This window comes from Coregonus lavaretus, assembly GCF_964263955.1.
Source record: "Coregonus lavaretus genome assembly, chromosome: 2".
NCBI classification, from domain to species: domain Eukaryota; kingdom Metazoa; phylum Chordata; class Actinopteri; order Salmoniformes; family Salmonidae; genus Coregonus; species Coregonus lavaretus.
In genome coordinates, this window is record NC_139989.1 from 40,517,368 (window position 1) to 40,537,990 (window position 20,623).

Sequence of the window (20,623 nt, forward strand, 5' to 3'; positions counted from 1 at the left end):
GGGAGTCTATGAGAGACTTCTGGGCGATTTTCAACCTGACTGAAATCGCCCCAAAAGGGGGGGGGGCCATTTGAAGCACGACTTTAGCCTGATTGGACATTTAGTGGCACTGTGGCAGATCAGACGTCTAGATTACAACACTGATAACTACTGTTGCCGTGATATAATTGATTAGAAAAAAAATCCCTTCCTTTTCCCGTTTGGCAGTGCGTCGCCCATATCGCCCTATTGAACACACCGCCCCTGCTCACTACTTACTGTAAGTCGCTCTGGGCAAGAGTGTCTGCTAAATGACTAAAATGTAAAAATGTAACAGGGTAGATGCTGCGCTTTAGTAATGTCTTACCCTGTGTGTGTGTGTGTGTTCCATAGGATCTGTGTGAGCGGCATGAGAAGGGAGTATTGCACGAGCACCAGAAAGCGCTGCAGAAGTATGGTATGATGAAGAGGCAGATGATGAGCGCCACAGTGCAGCCCAAAGAGCAGGTGTCTGTGGAGCAACTGGAGTCTCGCATTGTGCAGGTTTTCTTTCTCATTCATTCTATCTCTTTCCCTTCCCCTTTCTTTCTCTCTCACTCACTCACTCACACTCTCTCTCTCTCTCTGTGTGTGCTTGAAAACGCTGTTCCTTCCTCATTCACTCAGGGTTGTCACACGTCAAATCAACACTGTTTTGACATTATTAATACAGCTTTGTCAGCTTCATAGCACCCCTGCTAACATGAACACTATTCAATCTTCATTATGCTGAGACCAAACATCACAGGCCAATCCAATCTCCCTCGGAGAGACTGTGTCCTCTCTGACATTGAGAGGAAGGAGGGAACAGCATTTTCTCACATGCCATCATTGGGGAGTTGATTGATACCCTGGTATAAGGATTGATATCCTGGTACATCCTACCACATTTCTCATACTAAACCATCTTAGGACGATATTGCATTTGACAGTTGGGCATTTCAGCCTTTAGAATGGATCTCATATGTCATGTTTTTCAACACACTGACTCCTACAGACAAGGCCATGACAGCATAGTCTTATGATCAATGGGTTTGTTCCTCTTGATAACCATCATATGGTTGTGGTTTGTGAAGTAATAGTTTGTATCCTCCCCTAACAGCAAGAGAACGCCATTCAGACCATGGAACTGCGGAACTACTTCTCCCTGTTCTGCCTTCACCAGGAGACTCAGCTCATCTTCACTTACTTGCCCATCACCTCTCACATCCTGGGAGCCTTTGTCAACTCACAGGTCCAAGGACACCAAGAGGTGAGACTCACCTGGAAATATACAGTGTCATGCATGGATTTCTAAGGCTTGAGTTGAAGCAGTAGAGGTCACAGTTCATTAGGGGTGTGTGTGGATTGTAACTAGAATTGTAATCTTTAATAGATACACAATTATAAGATGATCGTCTTTGAATTTTGGTCAGAGGATGCTTTCACTATAACAGACTTCTTTGTTTGTTCGATAACTAGATGGGTGCAGTGTGGAATGATCTCCAGCCGAAGCTTGGGTGTCTCTTTGGTGTCAATGGAATGCAATCCCCTCCTCTTACACCCAAATAGACACCCATGCTCTCTCAACAAGCAATGAAGATGCTGCTTTGCAAGCCAAGATACAGTCAAAGTCTCAGAAGGGACTGATGGTGAACTGTTTTCATAAAACCTTGAAAAACACTACAAACTGTGCCTTAAGTAACAGTTGTGTGGTGGAGGGTAAACGCAAGTAGCCTAATGCAGTGTACTCACCTCTTTGTCTTTATGGGACAGTTTATCCACCTTTTGCAGAAAAATGCATTGAAGTATAGGGAGTGTTACTTTTTTTTCTGCTACCGGTGATCAGTTTACCCACCAATTTCTTTTTTTACCACTACATCACTGATTTCAATGAATGGATGTGGTCTGCAGCTCATGATATATTATACTGTACGTGCATCCTCATTAGGGATGTCACAGAGGTTGATCAAAGGAGCTCATTTGGAAGTGGAAGAGTGCTTTGAAGAATGTGTGCTGCTGCTGCTGCTGCACCACCGTTGATGCTGCACCACCGTTGATGCTGCACCACCGTTGATGCTGCCTTGCTGTACGAGAAGAGGACAATATTGCTTTCATAATTGATATACGGGGAACATTTTGTTGAAAAGGAATCCACAAAAAGCTGGACCTTTCTGTGTTATTTTGTAGCTCACTGCCTTTACCATATGAGGGACTTCTTAGCTACACTTCTTGGAGGATTATTCAGCTATGTTGAGGTATAATGTAGTGTCTTATTGCAGGCAGACAAATGTAAGAATGTATGTGCATGTAAGAAAACACTAATTAAGCTGATTGACAATGTTGCCACACAGGGAAGATGTGTTTCCTGGCCGCAGCCAGGGGGCGGCAATATACCCTTTTGTGTTTAAAATGACTAGTGTAAATGTTTAAGCTGTTTAGAAAGATTCTAATCAGGGCACAGCCTCATTTCCAAAAGACAGGCAAACCAATATATATTTAAGGAAATGTAGTAGCAGCATGCTATTCAATGGTTTGTTGTAAAATAAAACATAGACCACACTTGTGCAATTGGGCTTGCTAGCTTGTTGTCTTTATATTCATGCAAAGGACTTCAGATTCCTTGCTTCAATCGAATCTTAGTTGCAACACTGTGAAAAGCTACTTCAGTTTCTACGCCTGAGCCGAGCAAGCTATCAAGAGGAAGAGGTTTGATCAAATTAAAATAATGTGTGATTTATGGCTGTTATAACACTCCGTGACCATTGGTGAACATACCAAAGAAACCAAATGTGCTCTGTGTTAATGCTTCTAACCTGTTTGCAATGTTTCAGTTTCAATTAAGATTATATGGTGGTTCAGTGTTTTCTCAATGTAGATTTGAAGAAAACTAAATAGAATATTTTTCTTTGTGTATGTAATATTCTCTGATTTATCATTTATCTTGTCCTTTTATTCAAAGGTATACATTACAATTCCATGTCTAAAGAATAAGATTGTTGGTAAAGTTTGTCATTATTTGATCTGATTAAAAGTTTAACCAGCAATTTTTCACTCACAATTTTGAATGTTTACGTAACCTCTCTGTTCTTGCAAAATTCACCCTCTTCTTGCAGGATGGGCAAATTGCATGTATTTTACACGTAATGAATGAGGCTGTGTAATAAACAATGTCTCCCAATTAGAACTGAGTAATATTAGAGAGCTCCGGGGCAATATGTTGTTATTCTATGCATTATTTTTAGTCTTCTCTGTGGAACTGTTAATTGGTTCCTCACAAGTTCGTATTATTGTGTCAGAGATATTGTCATAATATTTTTGGCAAGTCTCAGATAATGAGAGGAACAAATGTTTTATATGATCTTTGAGAAAGAAAAGAGGAACTAGGTGAAGGATGTAGATACAGGAAAGTTTAACTATTGTACAGTTTTATGTTGAATCTCACTTGACGTTAAATAAAAAGTATCAGATACCGGTCTCATTATTACCCTTATGATACTAAATTGAATTAAACACGATGTTGAACAATCAAAATCATTGTCATTCCAATTTACCATACCACCTTTTTGAGAAAGTAACAAAAGAGGTGCAGCACATACTTCAACAATTTAATATAAACAAACACAATAGTGGAATGGGATACATATGTCATCAACATTTACACATCCAGTATTTAGTTTTGGCTCAGTGGGAATTCTTAGTACTGATTCACAGGCATATGGTTATCACTGGCAACTAAAAGCATTTGTAAATTTACAAAGATCTGGAGATTTCCTGGCACTGAATATGAACAAGGGTAGCTGGAATCAGTAGGAATTCTGCAGGTAGGCAACATGAGAGAATAATAATATGCCATTTAGCAGACGCTTTTATCCAAAGCGACTTACAGTCATGCGTGCATACATTTTTGTGTATGGGTGGTCCCGGGGATCGCACCCACTACCTTGGCATTACAAGCGCCGTGCTCTACCAGCTGAGCTACAGAGGACCACCTTTGATACAGTATGAATGAGTCAGAGGAGGCCAGTAGTCTGTCTCAAAGCTTGTCTACCTCCTCCAACTTGTGATCGATGATCAAGTCATGACCCAGAAATTTGAAGTAGCCCAAGAACTTCTTCTTTTGAAGCATCAGTGGAAACCACAGAACATCATCAACCCACATTTGACTGAAGGGTATCTTGTCAGAGTCAAACCACTGTGGCCTCATCTCTATAAGAGAAAAAGTATAAGTTAGTGAGCTTCGTCAGACATTAGTCTAAGAAATGTCCATAGAAAGGCATGTAGTATAGGGTCAGCAGTTTTTTCCAGGAAAACTATGGGGTCTACGATTATAGCCTATTGGGCCATGAGTTTATCCTGGTCACAAAACTCCTGGCCCTAAATAGAATGATTGAGAATGAATACCATCTGACTCTGTTGGCTCCCCATTGTAGTTGTCAGCTCGGAAAACATGGACGTCAAGCAGCTCTGTTTCTCCGATGAATTCAAATGTGATATTTCCAATCTTATCAAGTGCATCCACTGTGAGGCCACTTTCCTCCTGCAGTTCTCTGGAGAGAACAACGTTTGTAAGTAGAGAGAAAGTAGCAGGAAAGTGTGTTGCCTTCAGACCAAAGTAGGAAAAAACTAGATAGCAGGCCTCATAACAGGAAATAGTCAGACCATGCCTACTGTAATGTCACAATATGACATGTATGAGGGTATATATACCGTGTTAGATACTGCCCAGTGCTGGAATCTGTTTACATGATTTTACATGCAAATTGTTAAACAAAACTGTAGGAAAAAAAAAATTTCAAGACACATCCAACTACCGAGGACTGCAACCAATCTCACCGCCTGGCAGCCTCTTCAATAGTCTCCCCAGATTGGATTTTGTCACCAAACCCATTCCACTTCCCTGCTCCGAACCCTCTCTTCTTCATGCCCAGCAGCACCCGTCCAGGCTGCACCACCAGCACCAGGGTCAGCAGCTTGTTGGTAAACATTGTACCTGTATTTATACATAATCAGTGTGCAATAATCAGTAGACCACAATCCATGGATGATCTCACTCTCTTTGTTGCATCGAAGCTACAGTATCTCTAGAGATGATACACAGCAGATTATTGAGAAGCATTCTGTAAGGCTATTTGCTGCCAAAACACACTATTGTAAGAGTTCTGGTATGCAAGACATCACAGCAGCAAACTTAAACTTGTAGCCTTTTATTGCCTTCTTCAAGTAGACTACCTTTACATTTTAGTCATTTAGCAGACGCTCTTATCCAGAGCGACTTTTTTTTTTTTTATACTGGCCCCCCGTGGGAATCGAACCCACAACTCTGGCGTTGCAAACGCCATGCTCTATCAACTGAGCTACATCCCTGCCGGCCATTCCCTCCCCTACCCTGGACGACGCTGGGCCAATTGTGCGCTGCCCATGAGTCTCCCGGTCGCAGCCGGCTACGACAGAGCCTGGATTCGAACCAGGATCTCTAGTGGCACAGTTATCTCTGCGATGCAGTGCCTTAGACCACTGCGCCACTCAGGAGTACACCTCCATGCAAATAACTTGCCCTTATAGCAATTTTTAGGTTGTCAATATAGTCCCTACGTGGTTTTCATAGATTAGAGTTATCCAGAAGAAATAACGAATATCTCCAATCCCGCGTTTACAGTAGCAAGGCCTGCCATGTGATTGTATTCAACATGTCGGGCACTGACGACCTTCTTTCTTCTTCAGTGGGGTTTATCAGCGGTTGGCATCCAACGTTATGGTGCATTACCGCCACCTACTGTACTGGAGTGTGGGCCAGAGACAGGGAGAATCTAAATCCTACCTATCAGCCCCGTTGCAAAAAATATTTGACACTATATCTAATGACGTTCTACTCAACATACTCTTTAAACGAATTTCCTGTATCCCCTTCTCCCTCATACTATATCTCATCCGGGCACTGACCTGTAGTATACGACATCGATATAAATACAATTTAGGATAAGGTCGGTCGTTTTAGTTAAATATCTGTGAAAATGTGTTACCCTCAAATATTGTCGACTGGAAACAGAAGTATAATGCCACACCATTTCAAAACAATTCCATAGTTGGTGAGATCAATTGCTGTAGTATTACGGTAACAGCTTTAATTACGCAACCTCATAATTTAACACGTTTGAAAACAAAATTATTGTCACGCGTTATAACTTTTCCTAAATAAGCAGATCTGCGTAGATTATGTGCATCCTTAACGTTCTCGGATACATTAATTAGCTGCGCTTAATTTAGCTCGCGCGGCGCGCCGGTAGGCGGATCACGCATCGTTCAATGTCGCCCTGCAGGACTACCGGCGATAAATCACAGAGTCGGCTGATTTTGACTAAATCGAGCGTATCCAAAAAAACTCACGTGATCAGGAAGTGCAGCTACAAAGTCAAACAAAATGCTGTCTGCCAGCAGCATTACATTTAGCTGAACAATGTGGTACTCGGTGTTACAAAAATCATATCTACATACCTCTGTACATCTCCTAAAAAAGGCTGCGTATAATCTGAAAGGAAAGAGTACTGCTGATCAGCGTTGGATAGTTCGGCAGCTTAATGACCCTTTTGTGAAGGCTGCCCATGTGCACAACTACCGGTGTAGAAGCGCCTTCAAACTGCTGGAGATTGATGACAAATACAAACTTTTAAAACCTGGATTCAACGTAATAGATTGTGGTGCTGCACCAGGTGCTTGGAGCCAGATAGCTGTTCACAGGGTCAACTCAACTGGGGCTAGTGAGTGCATCTTGTATTTACCCAACTGACAGATTAACACATGACATGCTGTTATAATTAACCTACCAGCCAGGCCAAATATATATTTTCCTGCATCTGACATTGTTCTGTCTGCCATGTTTATTTGTATTATTTATTTAACCTTTATTTTATCAGGGAGTCATACTGAGATGTTAGGTACAGTGGGACGTTTTGTAAAAGTGCTTTATAAATGAAAACATAGCAATGTATCAACCTACGTGACAACAGAGGGCCAACCAACATTCTGATAAAGAATGCAGTGATGAGTACTAAAATTGTCGCCCGTAATAAAACAGTACGCTATGATAAACTGTATCTTTAATCTTTAAACGGCTTTAAAGAAGTGGCAACTGCGTTCATATACAGTGCCTTGCAAAAGTATACATCCCCCTTGGCATTTTTCCTATTTTGTTGCATTACAACCTGTAATTTAAATCGACTTTTATTTGGATTTCATGTAATGGACATACACAAAATAGTCCAAATTGGTGAGGTGAAATGAAAAAAATAACCTGTTTCAAAAAAAAAAATAACGGAAAGCTGGTGCGTGCATATGTATTCACCCCCTTTGCTATGAAGCCCCTAAATAAGATCTGGTGCAACCAATTACCTTCAGAAGTCACATAATTAGTTAAATAAAGTCCACCTGTGTACAATCTAAGTGTCAAATGATCTGTCACATGATCTCAGTATATATACACCTGTTCTGAAAGGCCCAGAGTCTGCAACACCACTAAGCAAGGGGCACCTTCAAGCAAGCGGCACCATGAAGACCAGGGAGCTCTCCAAACAGGTCAGGGACAAAGTTGTGGAGAAGTACAGATCAGGGTTGGGTTATAAAAAAATATCTGAAACTTTGAACATCCCACGGAGCACCATTAAATGCATTATTAAAAAATTGAAAGAATATGGCACCACAACAAACCTGCCAAGAGAGGGCCGCCCACCAAAACTCACAGACCAGGCAAGGAGGGCATTAATCAGAGAGGCAACAAGCCTGAAGGAGCTGCAAAGCTCCACAGCAGAGATAGGAGTATCTTTCCATAGGACCACTTTAAGCCGTACACCACCGGTCAAAAGTTTTAGAACACATTCAAGGGTTTTTCTTTATTTTTACTATTTTCTACGTTGTAGAATAATAGTGAAGACATCAAAACTATAAAATAACACATATGGAATCATGTAGTAACCAAAAAAGTGTTAAACAAATCAAAATATATATTATATTTGAGATTCTTCAAATAGCCACCCTTTGCCTTGATGACAGCTTTGCACACTCTTGGCATTCTCTCAACTAGCTTCATGAGGTAGTCACCTGGAATGCATTTCAATTAACAGGTGTGCCTTCTTAAAAGTTTATTTGTGGAATTTCTTTCCTCCTTAATGCGTTTGAGCCAATCAGTTGTGTTGTGACAAGGTAGGGGGGGTATACAGAAGATAGCCCTATTTGGTAAAAGACCAAGTCCATATTATGGCAAGAACAGCTTAAATAGGCAAAGAGAAACGACAGTCCATCATTACTTTAAGACATGAAGGTCAATACGTAAAATGTCAAGAACTTTGAAAGTTTCTTCAAGTGCAGTTGCAAAAACCATCAAGTGCTATGATGAAACTGGATCTCATGAGGACCGCCACAGGAAAGGAAGACCCAGAGTTACCTCTGCTGCAGAGGATAAGTTCATTAGAGTTACCAGCCTCAGAAATTGCAGCCTTAATAAATGCTTCACAGAGTTCAAGTAACAGACACATCTCAACATCAACTGTTCAGAGGAGACTGTGTGAATCAGGCCTTCATGGTCGAATTGCTGCAAAGAAACCACTACTAAAGGATAAGAAAAAGAGACCTGCTTGGGCCAAGAAACACAAGCAATGGACATTAGACCAGTGGAAATGTGTCCTTTGGTCTGGAGTCCAAATTTCAGATTTTTGGTTCCAACTGCTGTGTCTTTGTGAGACGCAGTGTGGGTGAACGGATGATCTCCGAACGTGTATTTCCCACTGTAAAGCATGCCGGAGGTGGTGTTATGGTGTGGGGGTGCTTTGCTGGTGACACTGCCTGTGATTTATTTAGAATTCAAGGCACACTTAACCAGCATGGCTACCACAGCATTCTGCAGCGATACGCCATACCATCTGGTTTGGTCTTAGTGGGACTATTGTTTGTTTTTCAACAGGACAATGACCCAACACACCTCCAGGCTGTGTAAGGGCTATTTTACGAAGACGGAGAGTGATGGAGAGCTGCATCAGATGACCTGGCCTCCACAATCCCCCGACCTCAACCCAATTGAGATGGTTTGGGATGAGTCGGACGGCAGAGTGAAGGAAAAGCAGCCAACAAGTGCTCTTCATATGTGGGAACTCCTTCAAGACTGTTGGAAAAGCATTCCAGGTGAAGCTGGTTGAGAGTGCCAAGAATGTGCAAAGATGTCAAGGCAAAGGGTGGCTATTTTTTGTTTACTACATGATTCCATATGTGTTATTTCATAGTTTTGATGTCTTCACTTTTATTCTACAATGTAAAAAGTAGTAAAAATAAAGAAAAACCCTTGAATGAGTAGGTGTCCAAACTTTTGACTGGTAGTGTATATATGGCCACTCCTCCCCCTTTCTGTAATCTGTCACATCTAAAACATTATAATAATTTACTTCAATGTCTTTATCAGATACAGAACCATTTAACCATGTTTCCGAGAGAACCGGAATGTCAGGACGAGTCCTGTAACCAAATGTCAATTGTGTCAATTTTTTGAATCATACTCCGCACATTTAGGTGCGTTATCCCAAGCCCCCTACAATATCTAATGTCAGAGGGGGTATTCAGCTCTTTAGGGCATAAGGTGAGCTGAGACTTTGCCAAGGTCCCTGGCCAATCCACGTGAGAGCAGAGTAGACTGAGCATTTGACAGACCTCCCTCAAGTCGCTGGATGCTGGGGTGGGAACTGGGAGAGCAGTGTTGGCAGAGCTCAGTCCACCCTGATGAAGTACCTGCCAAAGGAGTGGATCTGCTGCAGGGGATCGGAGTTGCTGCCAATGCTCCATTCTGTGTATGCACAGGAGGCCTTGATGTGGCTCCTGTTGCAGGGTTGGGGCTGCCATGGGGGGCAGGTGTGTCCCAGGCCTGTCCTGTGGATGAGACTAGGGAGGGTAACCAAAACAAGCCTGGGGGGGAATTGAGGAGGGTGGTGTGGAGGCTCCAAACTCTCAGCATATGAGGGCTGATGATGTGAATGATACATGGTGTGGACTGCATCATATGGTGCACTACCCTTGACAGTGTTTTTGCCAGACCCTAGGGTAGTGGTTGGTGCTTTGTAGAGCTAAGTTGAGGTGGGCCTGGTCTGGTAGAGCTGTGCTGTGATGGGCAGGGTCTGGTAGAGCTGTGCTGTGATGGGCCGGGTCTGGTTGAGCTGTGCTGTGATGGGCAGGGTCTGGTAGAGCTGTGCTGTGATGGGCCGGGTCTGGTTGAGCTGTGCTGTGATGGGCAGGGTCTGGTAGAGCTGTGCTGTGATGGGCCGGGTCTGGTTGAGCTGTGCTGTGATGGGCCGGGTCTGGTAGAGCTGTGCTGTGATGGGCCGGGTCTGGTTGAGCTGTGCTGTGATGGGCAGGGTCTGGTAGAGCTGTGCTGTGATGGGCCGGGTCTGGTTGAGCTGTGCTGAGGCGGGCCGGGTCTGGTAGAGCTGTGCTTTGATGGGCAGGGTCTGGTAGAGCTGTGCTGAGGCGGGCCGGGTCTGGTAGAGCTGTGCTGTGATGGGCAGGGTCTGGTAGAGCTGTGCTGAGGCGGGCCGGGTCTGGTAGAGCTGTGCTGTGATGGGCCGGGTCTGGTAGAGCTGTGCTGTGATGGGCAGGGTCTGGTAGAGCTGTGCTGTGATGGGCAGGGTCTGGTAGAGCTGTGCTGTGATGGGCAGGGTCTGGTAGAGCTGTGCTGTGATGGGCAGGGTCTGGTAGAGCTGTGCTTTGATGGGCCGGGTCTGGTAGAGCTGTGCTGAAGCAGGCCTGGTCTGGTAGCATGGAAGGGAGGTTGTAGGGGGAATTGAAGAGGGTGGTGTGGAGGGCAGTGTGGCCGGCGACGCTCCAAACTCTGCATGGGGCCTCTTTGACTGAGTACGGCTTGGGCATTGCTCAGTGTATCTGCATGCAATTCCTGGGAGAGAGGTGTTGTGGGGGGCAGTGTTGCTGGCTGTTCTCTAGGTCTAAAGGAGCGTCTGATTTGTCTCAGGGAGTTGGTGGCTGTTCTGTTGCTCCTGTGGGGTGAGGTGGACTGGCAACCCACAGCAACATCCTTTAACGTCCTGGCGAAGGTGGGGACTGCCTCTTTGTACAGGTCTACATTGTCGTAAAGACAGTCCAGGCTGAGGGGTGAGATGGTGGGCCAGGTGTACGTTGGACCATAGCACACAGTCCTGAGAGAGGCTGGCATTTACCCTCTGGATGGTGGCAGGGTGGAAATCTCTCCTCTGGAGCAGGGTAGATATTCGCAAAGGGGAAGATGTTGGAGACCCTCTCTCCTGTTAGGCGCGCAGGTCATTGGTCCCTGTGTGAATGATGATATGGCTTGGGGAGACAAGCTGGGCCACAGCTCTCTCTGTTGTGGGGCACCATAACTTTGACACTTTTATTTGGGAAAAGTTTATTCTCTAATATAAACTTTCCATTTGAGTCCATCAATAATATAATGTCTGGTTTCTCGTCAGGTCTATGGAGGATGGCAGGAGTGATGGGAGAATTACAGGCCGTGAGATTGAGGGGGTCTGCTGGGTTGGTGCATTGGTTGGTGGGTTCTGATTCAGCGGTTGGCCTGGTCCCGGGTTTTTGTGGGACTCTTTGTAGAGTGGATGGTGGTGGCTGAGAAATTCCTGCCTTAGCTCATGTAGCTCCTTCTGCAGGTTGTGCATGTGGCTGGTGTTGACTGAGCTGGACAATTCCTCTCCAAGTCTGCACACGTCCATCCTGAGAGCCTGGTTGTCCTCCTCAACATTCTTCATTGCACACTGCAACTCCCGGATCTCATCCCTATGCTAAAGCACCAGGCTGATATCTATAATATGCTGTGGTACTGCAGGTGTCACGTGTGAGAGAAGCATGCTCAGGGTTGTGTCTGTTGCAGGCGAGGGAGGGAGAGGGACACTGGGGACTACATACTAGGGCACAGAGGGAAGGGAGGCTGTTGTAGGTAGTGACAGTGGAGAGGTTTTAAGTTCAGCAACAAGGTTTTATTTAGTCGAAGTAGTGGACAAATTGATCCAGACTGGCCTCCGAAACTTGAACCCTCACAGTGCCGTTATAATAAATATGAATGTTACATTTGGGGGAGGAGTCAATGTACAGTTGTCTCATTGTTCTGTTTTCGGACATTTTAAAAGTTCATTGTTGGTCTTGTGGAGAGCTGTGTGCCAGGCATTAGGATCATCAGTGTGCCATCAGTGAAATAAATTGTCAAGGCTTGACAGTGTTATCCAATGTCCTTTTAGCACGAGAAGCTGTGAAAATGAGTTATGACAGTAGTTCTACACTGCATGACCTCTTGCATGTTTTGTTACTTCCAGATGGAGAATTCCCCCGTGGCACTGTGGTTGGGATTGACCTTCTGCGCATAGCACCTCTAGATGGAGCCCACTTCCTGTCCAATCATGACATCACTGATCCTGTCACACATACCAAGCTGCTTGAACTTCTCCCTGGTGCCCAGGCTCATGTCATCATGAGTGATATGGCACCCAATGCCAGTGGTTTCAAGGAGATGGACCATGAAAAACTCATCACAATGTCATTGTCATTGATTGATTTGGCTGAGAAGGTGTTGCAGACTGGTGGCTCTCTGATTTGTAAGTATTGGGACGGGGCATTGGCGCACCAGCTTCAGCAGAAGCTTTCAGCTGTGTTCCGTGAAGTCAGGACAGTCAAACCAAAAGCCAGCCGAAAGGAGTCGTCAGAGTTGTTTTTCCTTGCCAGGTCGTATAGAGAAATAAAATAGTCTGATTGTATATTTTCATGTGTATTGTAAGCTTTGTTGACCTGCAAAGAAAGGCTTTAGGTGCTAAAGCACTTGAGGAGCCCCTCTATTTCTCCTTCCTGAATGTACTTTTTGTAAAAATCTATAATATTCTATGATATCTTTACCAACTCATTAAAATCTATGGATATTCTACAATGATTTGCATTATTCAACATCTACAATTCTTGAAACCTTTCCTAAAATATTTTAGGCATACTATATAAGTACAAGTCAACAGTTTTTTCCCCATCCATTCCACATCTCTAAATCCAACAATAAATTTGGATCAAGCATGCATCATTCATTTCTCACTTGAGGTGAAATATTTAGCCTACCAGAAGATGGCACCCTTGAGGCATCAATAAGCTGTGCATTTGCAGGCCAATAATGTCTTATTAGGGGCTGTTTCCATCTTTACCTACAGACAAGGTGATACCAACATCTATGGGCCAGAATGTATTTAATGTATTAAGCCCTTATCATCAGAGCCACCGTGTTCCTCATGTTCTGTGCATGTCAGAACTATTCTTTTCCCTTTGTCAGGCATGTTTGAAGTATTACAAAATACATGTGGTATTTGTTTGATAAGAAATATTCCAGTTTGCCATTTGTAATGCTTATAATCTGCTTTGCCAGCCATGTAGATACATGTAATCATTCTCTCATTTAGGGCTTATAAAGGGAAAAATAGCCATGGACAGCATGACTAATGAAAAGGCTGATGCCACTGAAGCTGTGCATTATAAATAGTGTTGGGCTTCGTTCTCAGAGAGCGGGGATGTGCTCTTCAAAACATCATCAGGTTGGCATTTGAATGCTCTGCTTGAAATTATGTGATTTTGCATTATTTTAGCCAAGTGGACTGCCACTGATTGAGATTTCCCTCAGATACAGATGAAGGCCCACAGTAGTGTTGATTTGGCACTATTTACTTTGCCTGTTTTTCTCTCTAGGCGTATCACTGACTACTCTCTGTAATTCTATGGCTCTCAGGGTTTGAAAGTACTCTGCTGATTTTACCAGGAACAAAGAAACAAATGTATCAGAACTGTGCAAAGGACTGAGAAGACAATTACATGTGATGGGGACAGGAGAAACAGATACAAATGTCCCTTAATATCAAATATGATGAAAAGAAGCTCATCCTAAAGATTGAAGGTTTCATATATTTGATGCTAAACATTGGTGGAGGGGACCTGTCTCCATGATAATATTATAATCCTTCATACAATTAGCCAGTGAGCTGTGACTTTCAAGCCATGGATACCTCCCTGTTATCTCCTCAGTTATATAAGTGATCAGCAGCTAGATTGTAAAGGGTTCATTGTTGGTGCATTGGGTTCCACATGACTTGTGTTACAGCACATAGAATGAATAGTAATGTGGACATCAGAGCCTGCACAAAAATATTAGGTTTGTGCACGACAAATCAACCTAGTTTTAAATCTTGTCTACATGGTATTGACCACTGGACTCAACATTGAATTATGTTTTTCAAATACCTTCACTTTTCATAAATCATTGATGACCAAAGCCACAAATAATGTCCAGTTAAATGCCTTAGAACAGACTGAATGAGCAAGGAATTTCTATTCAATACTCCTTCAACCTGAAACTAGCACTGACTATACACATTCCATAGAGTGGTTTGGAGCCAGTCACCTTTACCATAAAACATTGTGCATTGGTAGGAGAGGACGTAATAGATGACATTGTACACTGTGTGAGCTGATATGCTGTCCTATTTCTTTCCACCTCCGTGGTAACCTCAAGTTCGATTTGTTATTGCTGCTGACACAGAGGTGAACGATGAACCACAACCAATGTGACGGTTTCACCTGCTCCTGCAGGAGAGTGTGCAAAGAACTTCTGAAGTAAACTAGTGTCTAGTCATTTGCCCTTCCATTATTGTCTTTGAAGAGTCCTCACTTTCCAGCTTCAGGGACATTTCACCAGTTTCTGTAATGTAGTGTAAATCCTCAATACAGGTGGTTGTGAAGTGCCTGTGGAGTTTTACCAGAGCCCTGATAGACCGCTTTACCTGCTGTTCATAGCAATGGGTTTAGTATGCCAATTATAAGGCATGAGTTAATTGGGAATGATTTCACATTCGTAAATGGGCATTTATTTTGCTGTCTTTACAAACCCTGATGTAAAAATGAATTCTGATGCCAGCTTCTGTGTTCAGCCATCCCCAAGTATAATGTCTACCAGCTGTTTTTCAGAATTGTACATCCTTTACAAGTTACAAAAGAATGAGACGTAAGTATTTTATGGGTCACAACAAAAGATAACCTCTTAAATTCATATTCTTTTCAAATTGATTTTTCAAATAGAACTTTGACCGTATCTTACAATTGGGGTTGTTCATACTAAATTGGTGAAACAAAACATATTTCTTTTAGCAGAGTGCCTAACAGTGTTTTAACATTTCTACTGAATAAAACCTCTCAAAGGTTTAATTTTATTTAATTAATCACCTGCTCTCAGGCATAGGCTGAATATACTCTACATGAATAAATGCCCTTCAAATTACCACTGAGTTAATATCCTTGTTGAAATCTGATTAAAACCTAAAATTGAGTTTTTTGAAGTCTGATTATCCCATGAAATTGAATTTTTTTACCTAATTATGACTTGATTTGAATGTATTTATGGCACAAATGAAATAGATAGTTCATGTTAATGTATTAATTAAATCTGCTTATTTGGTTTCCTTTAGGCAACCTGTCACTTTCTTAAGGAATGATGACTGAATATACATTGTTGAACACATTTCTGCCCCTGCTGAAATTACGTTTATAAAGAAGAAACCTTTAATCTCAATTGTTTGTCCGTTGATGGAGAGGAAAATGTGAAAAGCTGACCCATTTTTTTCAGCTCATTACTTGTTGATCATCCACTTCTTCGATATTTAAATCACATTTTAATATTATTCCCAAAACACTGTGTGCTGCTGATACATATTTAGATACAATCCCTTTGCACTTGTTACTTATGTTGCTGAAGGGCTAGGCACAATGCTTTGCAGGTTAATTTACCTTTGTGGAGACAGCTGGTGGCTTTTATGTAAATACTAGTCAATTAAGCTAAAAAATATATATTTTCGAGGCACTATAAATTCCTTCAAATTCAATTATGGAAATGATCACCTCTTTAATCATCTGGCTTGTGAACAAACTTCCACTGCTTTAGAGGAACTGTTTGAAGTTAACTTTCTAATGTGTTTCCTTTCTTTCAGGCAGCACTAGGGATTTCCAATAAACTTTCTCATGGATTGTGGTGGAAATGTATTCCCACAGGGATTGTTAATAGATGTAGCTACCTGGCTCCGTCAGCAATGAGTTAATTTGCTCTTGTGCTAAAAGCCTTTATCCTGGAGTTTAGGAGCCTCTCTTTTAGTGGTTAAATTCATGAAGTGTTGGCTTGGGCCTGAATGTAATGTGATGTTGTCTGTAGTCATTTGAGTTCAGAGTTGGATGACACATGAGAAATTGGTGCTTGTCAAGGATTCGGCCTTTAGAGAAGGACTAAGAAAGTTGCCAACCGAGTATTCCATGCAGATCCTGACACTTAGCTATTACTTGTTAAAGGATTGCCTTTGCTTAACAAAATGTAAAACTTGTGACGTGAAAACAGTTTAAAAAAAGTACATTTCCAGGAAAAAGTATGTATTTTCTAGTCACCTCCTCATCTTACTTTGACACAGCAGAAAAACACTAATTTTAGAGCATTGATTCACAGTGCCCATATGACCACATCTGTATGACATCAAAGAAAGAGTAATATCAAATGTGACTGCATTAGAACAACAACACAGTTGACTCAATAATCAGTTCACTGCATTAGGATCCTGCATTCACTTCTTGGAAGAAGAAATGGAAGAAGTAAAACTACATCTACCAACTTTCACCCCCTAGCTTGTTGAATAGACTTTTAGGCCATTATCCACTTATCCAATTTTATGTGCAAGCACAAATCATGGTTGACTGGCCAAGCATTCACAGAAGCAGAAGAATGACTATTTCATAACTGCACTCACAGTTAAATGAACATGAAATTGACACTTTACAGATTTAGCAGATGCTCTTATCCAGAAATCTCTTGATGATGAATGTTTGCCTTTCTTTGTGTTATCAATAACACTTACATTTCATAATGTTGATGGTTCAGCTACGTCAATTGACACAGAGACGCTGAGAGACTTGTCTGCAAACATCTAGGTGCAGGCCCTCCTGAAGGATGTGGGAGGGTACAATGAGGCATGCAATTGAATATTCATACCTGTTCAGCATTAGGTTGCCAATATAAAACAGTATGTGCTTAAGTGGCTCTCTCTACACCAGGCAAAAGGCTTTCAGACATGTGTCCAAACTGCTCTCTTCAATTAGACATTTCTCTTTCTAGCATAAATGTTCAAAATTACACCCGTCCAGGAGTACTCAAGGGTTAGCTCTCCTCATCAGCTGTCTCCCAGGCTAGTCTAAGGCAGATCAATTTAATTCCATTTTGGAGAGAGGGAGGGAGGAGATAGAGACACAGGGCATTGTCTCCTTTAATTCAGGTAGTATCTGAAACCCCATATATGTTCTTACTGTATAAAGTACCTATAGGCCACATGGACTTCCATATAGTCCCCATTAGAAGTTTCTCTTTTAATTGCATGAGAGAGCTTTGAGAGAGCTATTAGGATCCTCTGCCATGGACCAATTATTCCTTTCATTTAATTAACTTGTCAAGGGACAGGTGTGTAACTGGTTTCTGGGGTTACAGGGCTGGATCGCAGGCTGGTGGACAGTATAAATGAGAAGTTACAGCCGGAATGGAGCGTGTGGTGAGACAGGTGGTGCAAGGGCTAGTTCTGGGGCATCTTGCTTCGTTACCTGTCAGACGGGAAATTATTTGGATCCCACTACAAGGAAAACATGGGAGATGTTGATGATTTATTCACAAAAATGTAGCAAGTACATTTATTATCTGCACTTTCTATCTGCTACAAATTAGCCCATGACATGTAATTTGAACATGATATAGAAGGGACCTCTCAGGGCAAGCACTAAAATACTTAAACTAAACTAAACCCTGACTGATTTGTAAGTAAGTGTACAGTTGATAATATTCCTGTTTAAAATTCACTGATGATGCTTAAGGGAACTTATTTTTTCCCCAAATAATATTATTGACATATCACTGACGCGTACAAATGTTCATCACCTTCATACCTTCACGCCAAGTCTTAATTGCTATAAATGATCCCTGCATATCAAATCCAAACCTTTGAAGACAAATTCCCCCACTTTGCATCTCTGGTTATGGCTGAATGCCCTCCTGGATTACTTTGGAACCCACAGTGTAAACTGGGGAGTCTTTTGGACTACATGTAGTCATTCATCTCTCTAAAGATGATGACAGAATTTGACACAGCGCTACAGTAAGTTCCACTATAGGGTCCGAGTCAGTATAGAGAGGTGTATGTTGGAACAGCCTCCCCTGTGTTTATGGAGGGGTGTTTGTTGCTAAAACGTTCTGACTGGCTGTCTGGAGAACCAAAGGGTTCCCATGGTGCTCTGCTGGTCATTCCTGTTGACTCACCTTTGGTGATAGTTCTCAGGCTAACAGCAGGAGACATTACTTTTTGGTAAGACATCTAACATTTCTCTCAGAATGGAAAGCAGCAGGAGGTCTACAAATGAAGGGGGAAAAAACGACTATTCTTGCTGTTACACAAGAGCTTTGAATTATACATGTGACCTGTTTAAATTACACTTTGGTCTTGTTTAGCTGTACTTTTTTAAAGATTAGCATTTCTGAGGTACAGCACTTCACTTGAATCGGATTTGAATTTAAACATGGCATGATCAATTATTCTTCCAAATCAGAATGTGTCAGAATGTGCAAACACCATAGGATGTGCAGTAGCAGTTTGTCATCACAAACTGCATATGGCTCAATATGAAGAAGTAAAAAAACAAGTTGCACATCACTACTTTATTCACCCAAAGTTTAACCAAAAGGAGCATTTAATGAAGCTTAATCTGTCTTTAGCATTTCCTCTGCCAAGGATATTTTGATACATTTGCAAAGAGGAAAAGGGGGTAACTGCAGATTACTTCGTAATCTTAATATATTTGCCCTAAAATAAATAAAACATGCAGAAAAATTCCATTTCAAACCTGTTTTATCCTCGGGTAAATAATCAACTGGTGTTTTAATAAGATATTCGGAAAGTGTGTAAATACAGAGTGGCATAAACATGATTTGCTCAGGGATGTTTCTTGTTTTGTCTAATTGCCACAGGAACTTACAAAAAAAGGCATTCGGTTTGGCTTTGAAGTTCGCTTGCTAACAATCTAAGGCATGATCTTAATGTTTATGAAATCTTTGAAAACTTTTTCATCCCTTAAAAAACATATATCTGCTCTAAGTATACTGCAGCATCCAGCACCATCTATTTTCTAATGAATTACTTTATTGCTGCCTATCATATAGCAAGAAGAAGGGGTTTAAAATGACATGATAAACAGAATTTACACTGTCTTTTCATCTCGAAAATGGAATTCAGCTAATTAGCTAGGCCTTTCCATTCCAGCCATGCAGAGTTGACAGCTTTGATGAGTGGTCAATCCAACATCTAATACCGTTTCCTTTTATCCTCCATTAGAGAGAATGACGCATGCATTCACTCAGGAAAGGTTGTCTGAGATGGCACATTTTTCCATTAGGATTAAGATGAACTATTATTCTCAGCTCAAACGTTAAGAATAATTATATTTTCAACAAGGCTTAAATGCATAACATTACATTGAACTTTAAATTTTAAGAAATGCAATCGATTGTCAAGAAAAATGATGGATGGGTGACAGACATAAGGGGCTGCCAAACACTCAGAAATGCCAGGAGTGAGCTAGATGAGAATCAAACCAGAGTCTCTCACTCAAGGTAATCGCCCTGAAGCCCTTACTGAGGAATCCAGATATCCCGCCTGAACAGTGTTGCCAACTCTTCAGTAAGGAAAGTAGCTATTGGCTGTCTTAAAAGTCGCTAGAAGTCGCTAAATGACGTCATCACCTAATTTACATAATTGGCCATGTGCATATCATTGTGATGGACGCTGTAGGAGAGAGGAATAACGTCGTGGGAGAGACAAAAAGTGAGTAAAAAACACCCTACATTTACATCCCGCCCTGAATGTAAGCCAGGGCGGGATCAGCCAGCGGCGGCTTCCCGCATGCGCGATTCATTTGCAGTCTGGACGCGGAGTGGTGAACATCTCCTGCTCTAACTGCAGCTGGGAGGGACTGCTGCGCGAGGACTGGGCCGTCTGTGAGTGCTTTGGGATGGGGTTGGGGCCCACAGCAGCCACGGCAGCACGCGCTGCTCGTTGAGAAGAGTAAGAACGATACCTACTTTCACGTCAGAGTCTCCAAAAGTCTCCAATAACACCAGAAAAAGTCGCTAGATTTGTCGCTAGTCGCTTTTTTGAAAATGTGTTGCTAGTGGGGTCTGAATACTCGCTAAATATAGCAACAAAGTCGCTAAGTTGGCAACACTGCTCCTAAAGGCACAATCTGTTATTTCAACAGTCTGACCTGGCTGGTATATATCATTAAGTTCCATTGAACAGTGGGAAATCTTACAGATTGTTAAATCCCATCTTAACAGAACACTGTTGGTGATAGTCAATGGCAACTGGCAAGTCAAATGAGCTTGCTTTTGCATCGCATATGAGAGTTAAAAGTTGTAAACATTATTTACATTGAGTGCATTAACCATATTGCTGCATTATTTATAAGGCAAGTCATTCATTAATGCTTATGGATATGAACCTATGGATGATATAGAGTCATTTAA

General features: G+C 42.0%; 3 protein-coding genes across 5 annotated transcripts in view; 2 read left to right on the plus strand and 1 right to left on the minus strand.

Annotated features, from left to right (window-relative positions):
- The window catches only part of LOC311104527 (sorting nexin-8-like), a 30,060-nt gene extending 26,533 nt beyond the window's left edge, over positions 1-3,527 (plus strand). The window contains exons 11-13 of the mRNA XM_084146390.1: positions 373-522; positions 1,121-1,270; positions 1,480-3,527. Coding sequence (XP_084002516.1) covers positions 373-522; positions 1,121-1,270; positions 1,480-1,569 — 390 coding nt within the window. The 3' untranslated portion in view covers positions 1,570-3,527. The remainder of the gene's footprint in view (positions 1-372; positions 523-1,120; positions 1,271-1,479) is intronic.
- A 64-nt stretch (positions 3,528-3,591) lies between these two features.
- LOC311104548 (oxidized purine nucleoside triphosphate hydrolase-like) lies at positions 3,592-6,581 on the minus strand. 3 transcript variants are annotated; one of them, XM_084146415.1, is made up of 4 exons: positions 6,493-6,581; positions 4,834-4,990; positions 4,402-4,547; positions 3,592-4,206 (listed from the first exon to the last, which is right to left on the minus strand). In XM_084146415.1, the coding sequence occupies exons 1-4, from the start codon at positions 6,500-6,502 to the stop codon at positions 4,034-4,036; spliced, it is 486 nt and encodes a 161-aa protein (XP_084002541.1). In that variant the 5' UTR covers positions 6,503-6,581; the 3' UTR covers positions 3,592-4,033. The 3 variants fall into 3 exon arrangements, with proteins under 3 accessions (XP_084002541.1, XP_084002540.1, XP_084002542.1); XM_084146414.1 differs by lacking the exon at positions 6,493-6,581 and adding an exon at positions 5,941-5,967; XM_084146416.1 differs by lacking the exon at positions 6,493-6,581 and adding an exon at positions 5,593-5,772.
- Positions 6,411-12,931, plus strand: LOC311104538 (rRNA methyltransferase 2, mitochondrial-like). Its single transcript, XM_084146402.1, has 2 exons — positions 6,411-6,755; positions 12,324-12,931. The coding sequence occupies exons 1-2, from the start codon at positions 6,455-6,457 to the stop codon at positions 12,749-12,751; spliced, it is 729 nt and encodes a 242-aa protein (XP_084002528.1). The 5' UTR covers positions 6,411-6,454; the 3' UTR covers positions 12,752-12,931.
- Positions 12,932-20,623: the final 7,692 nt, after the last annotated feature.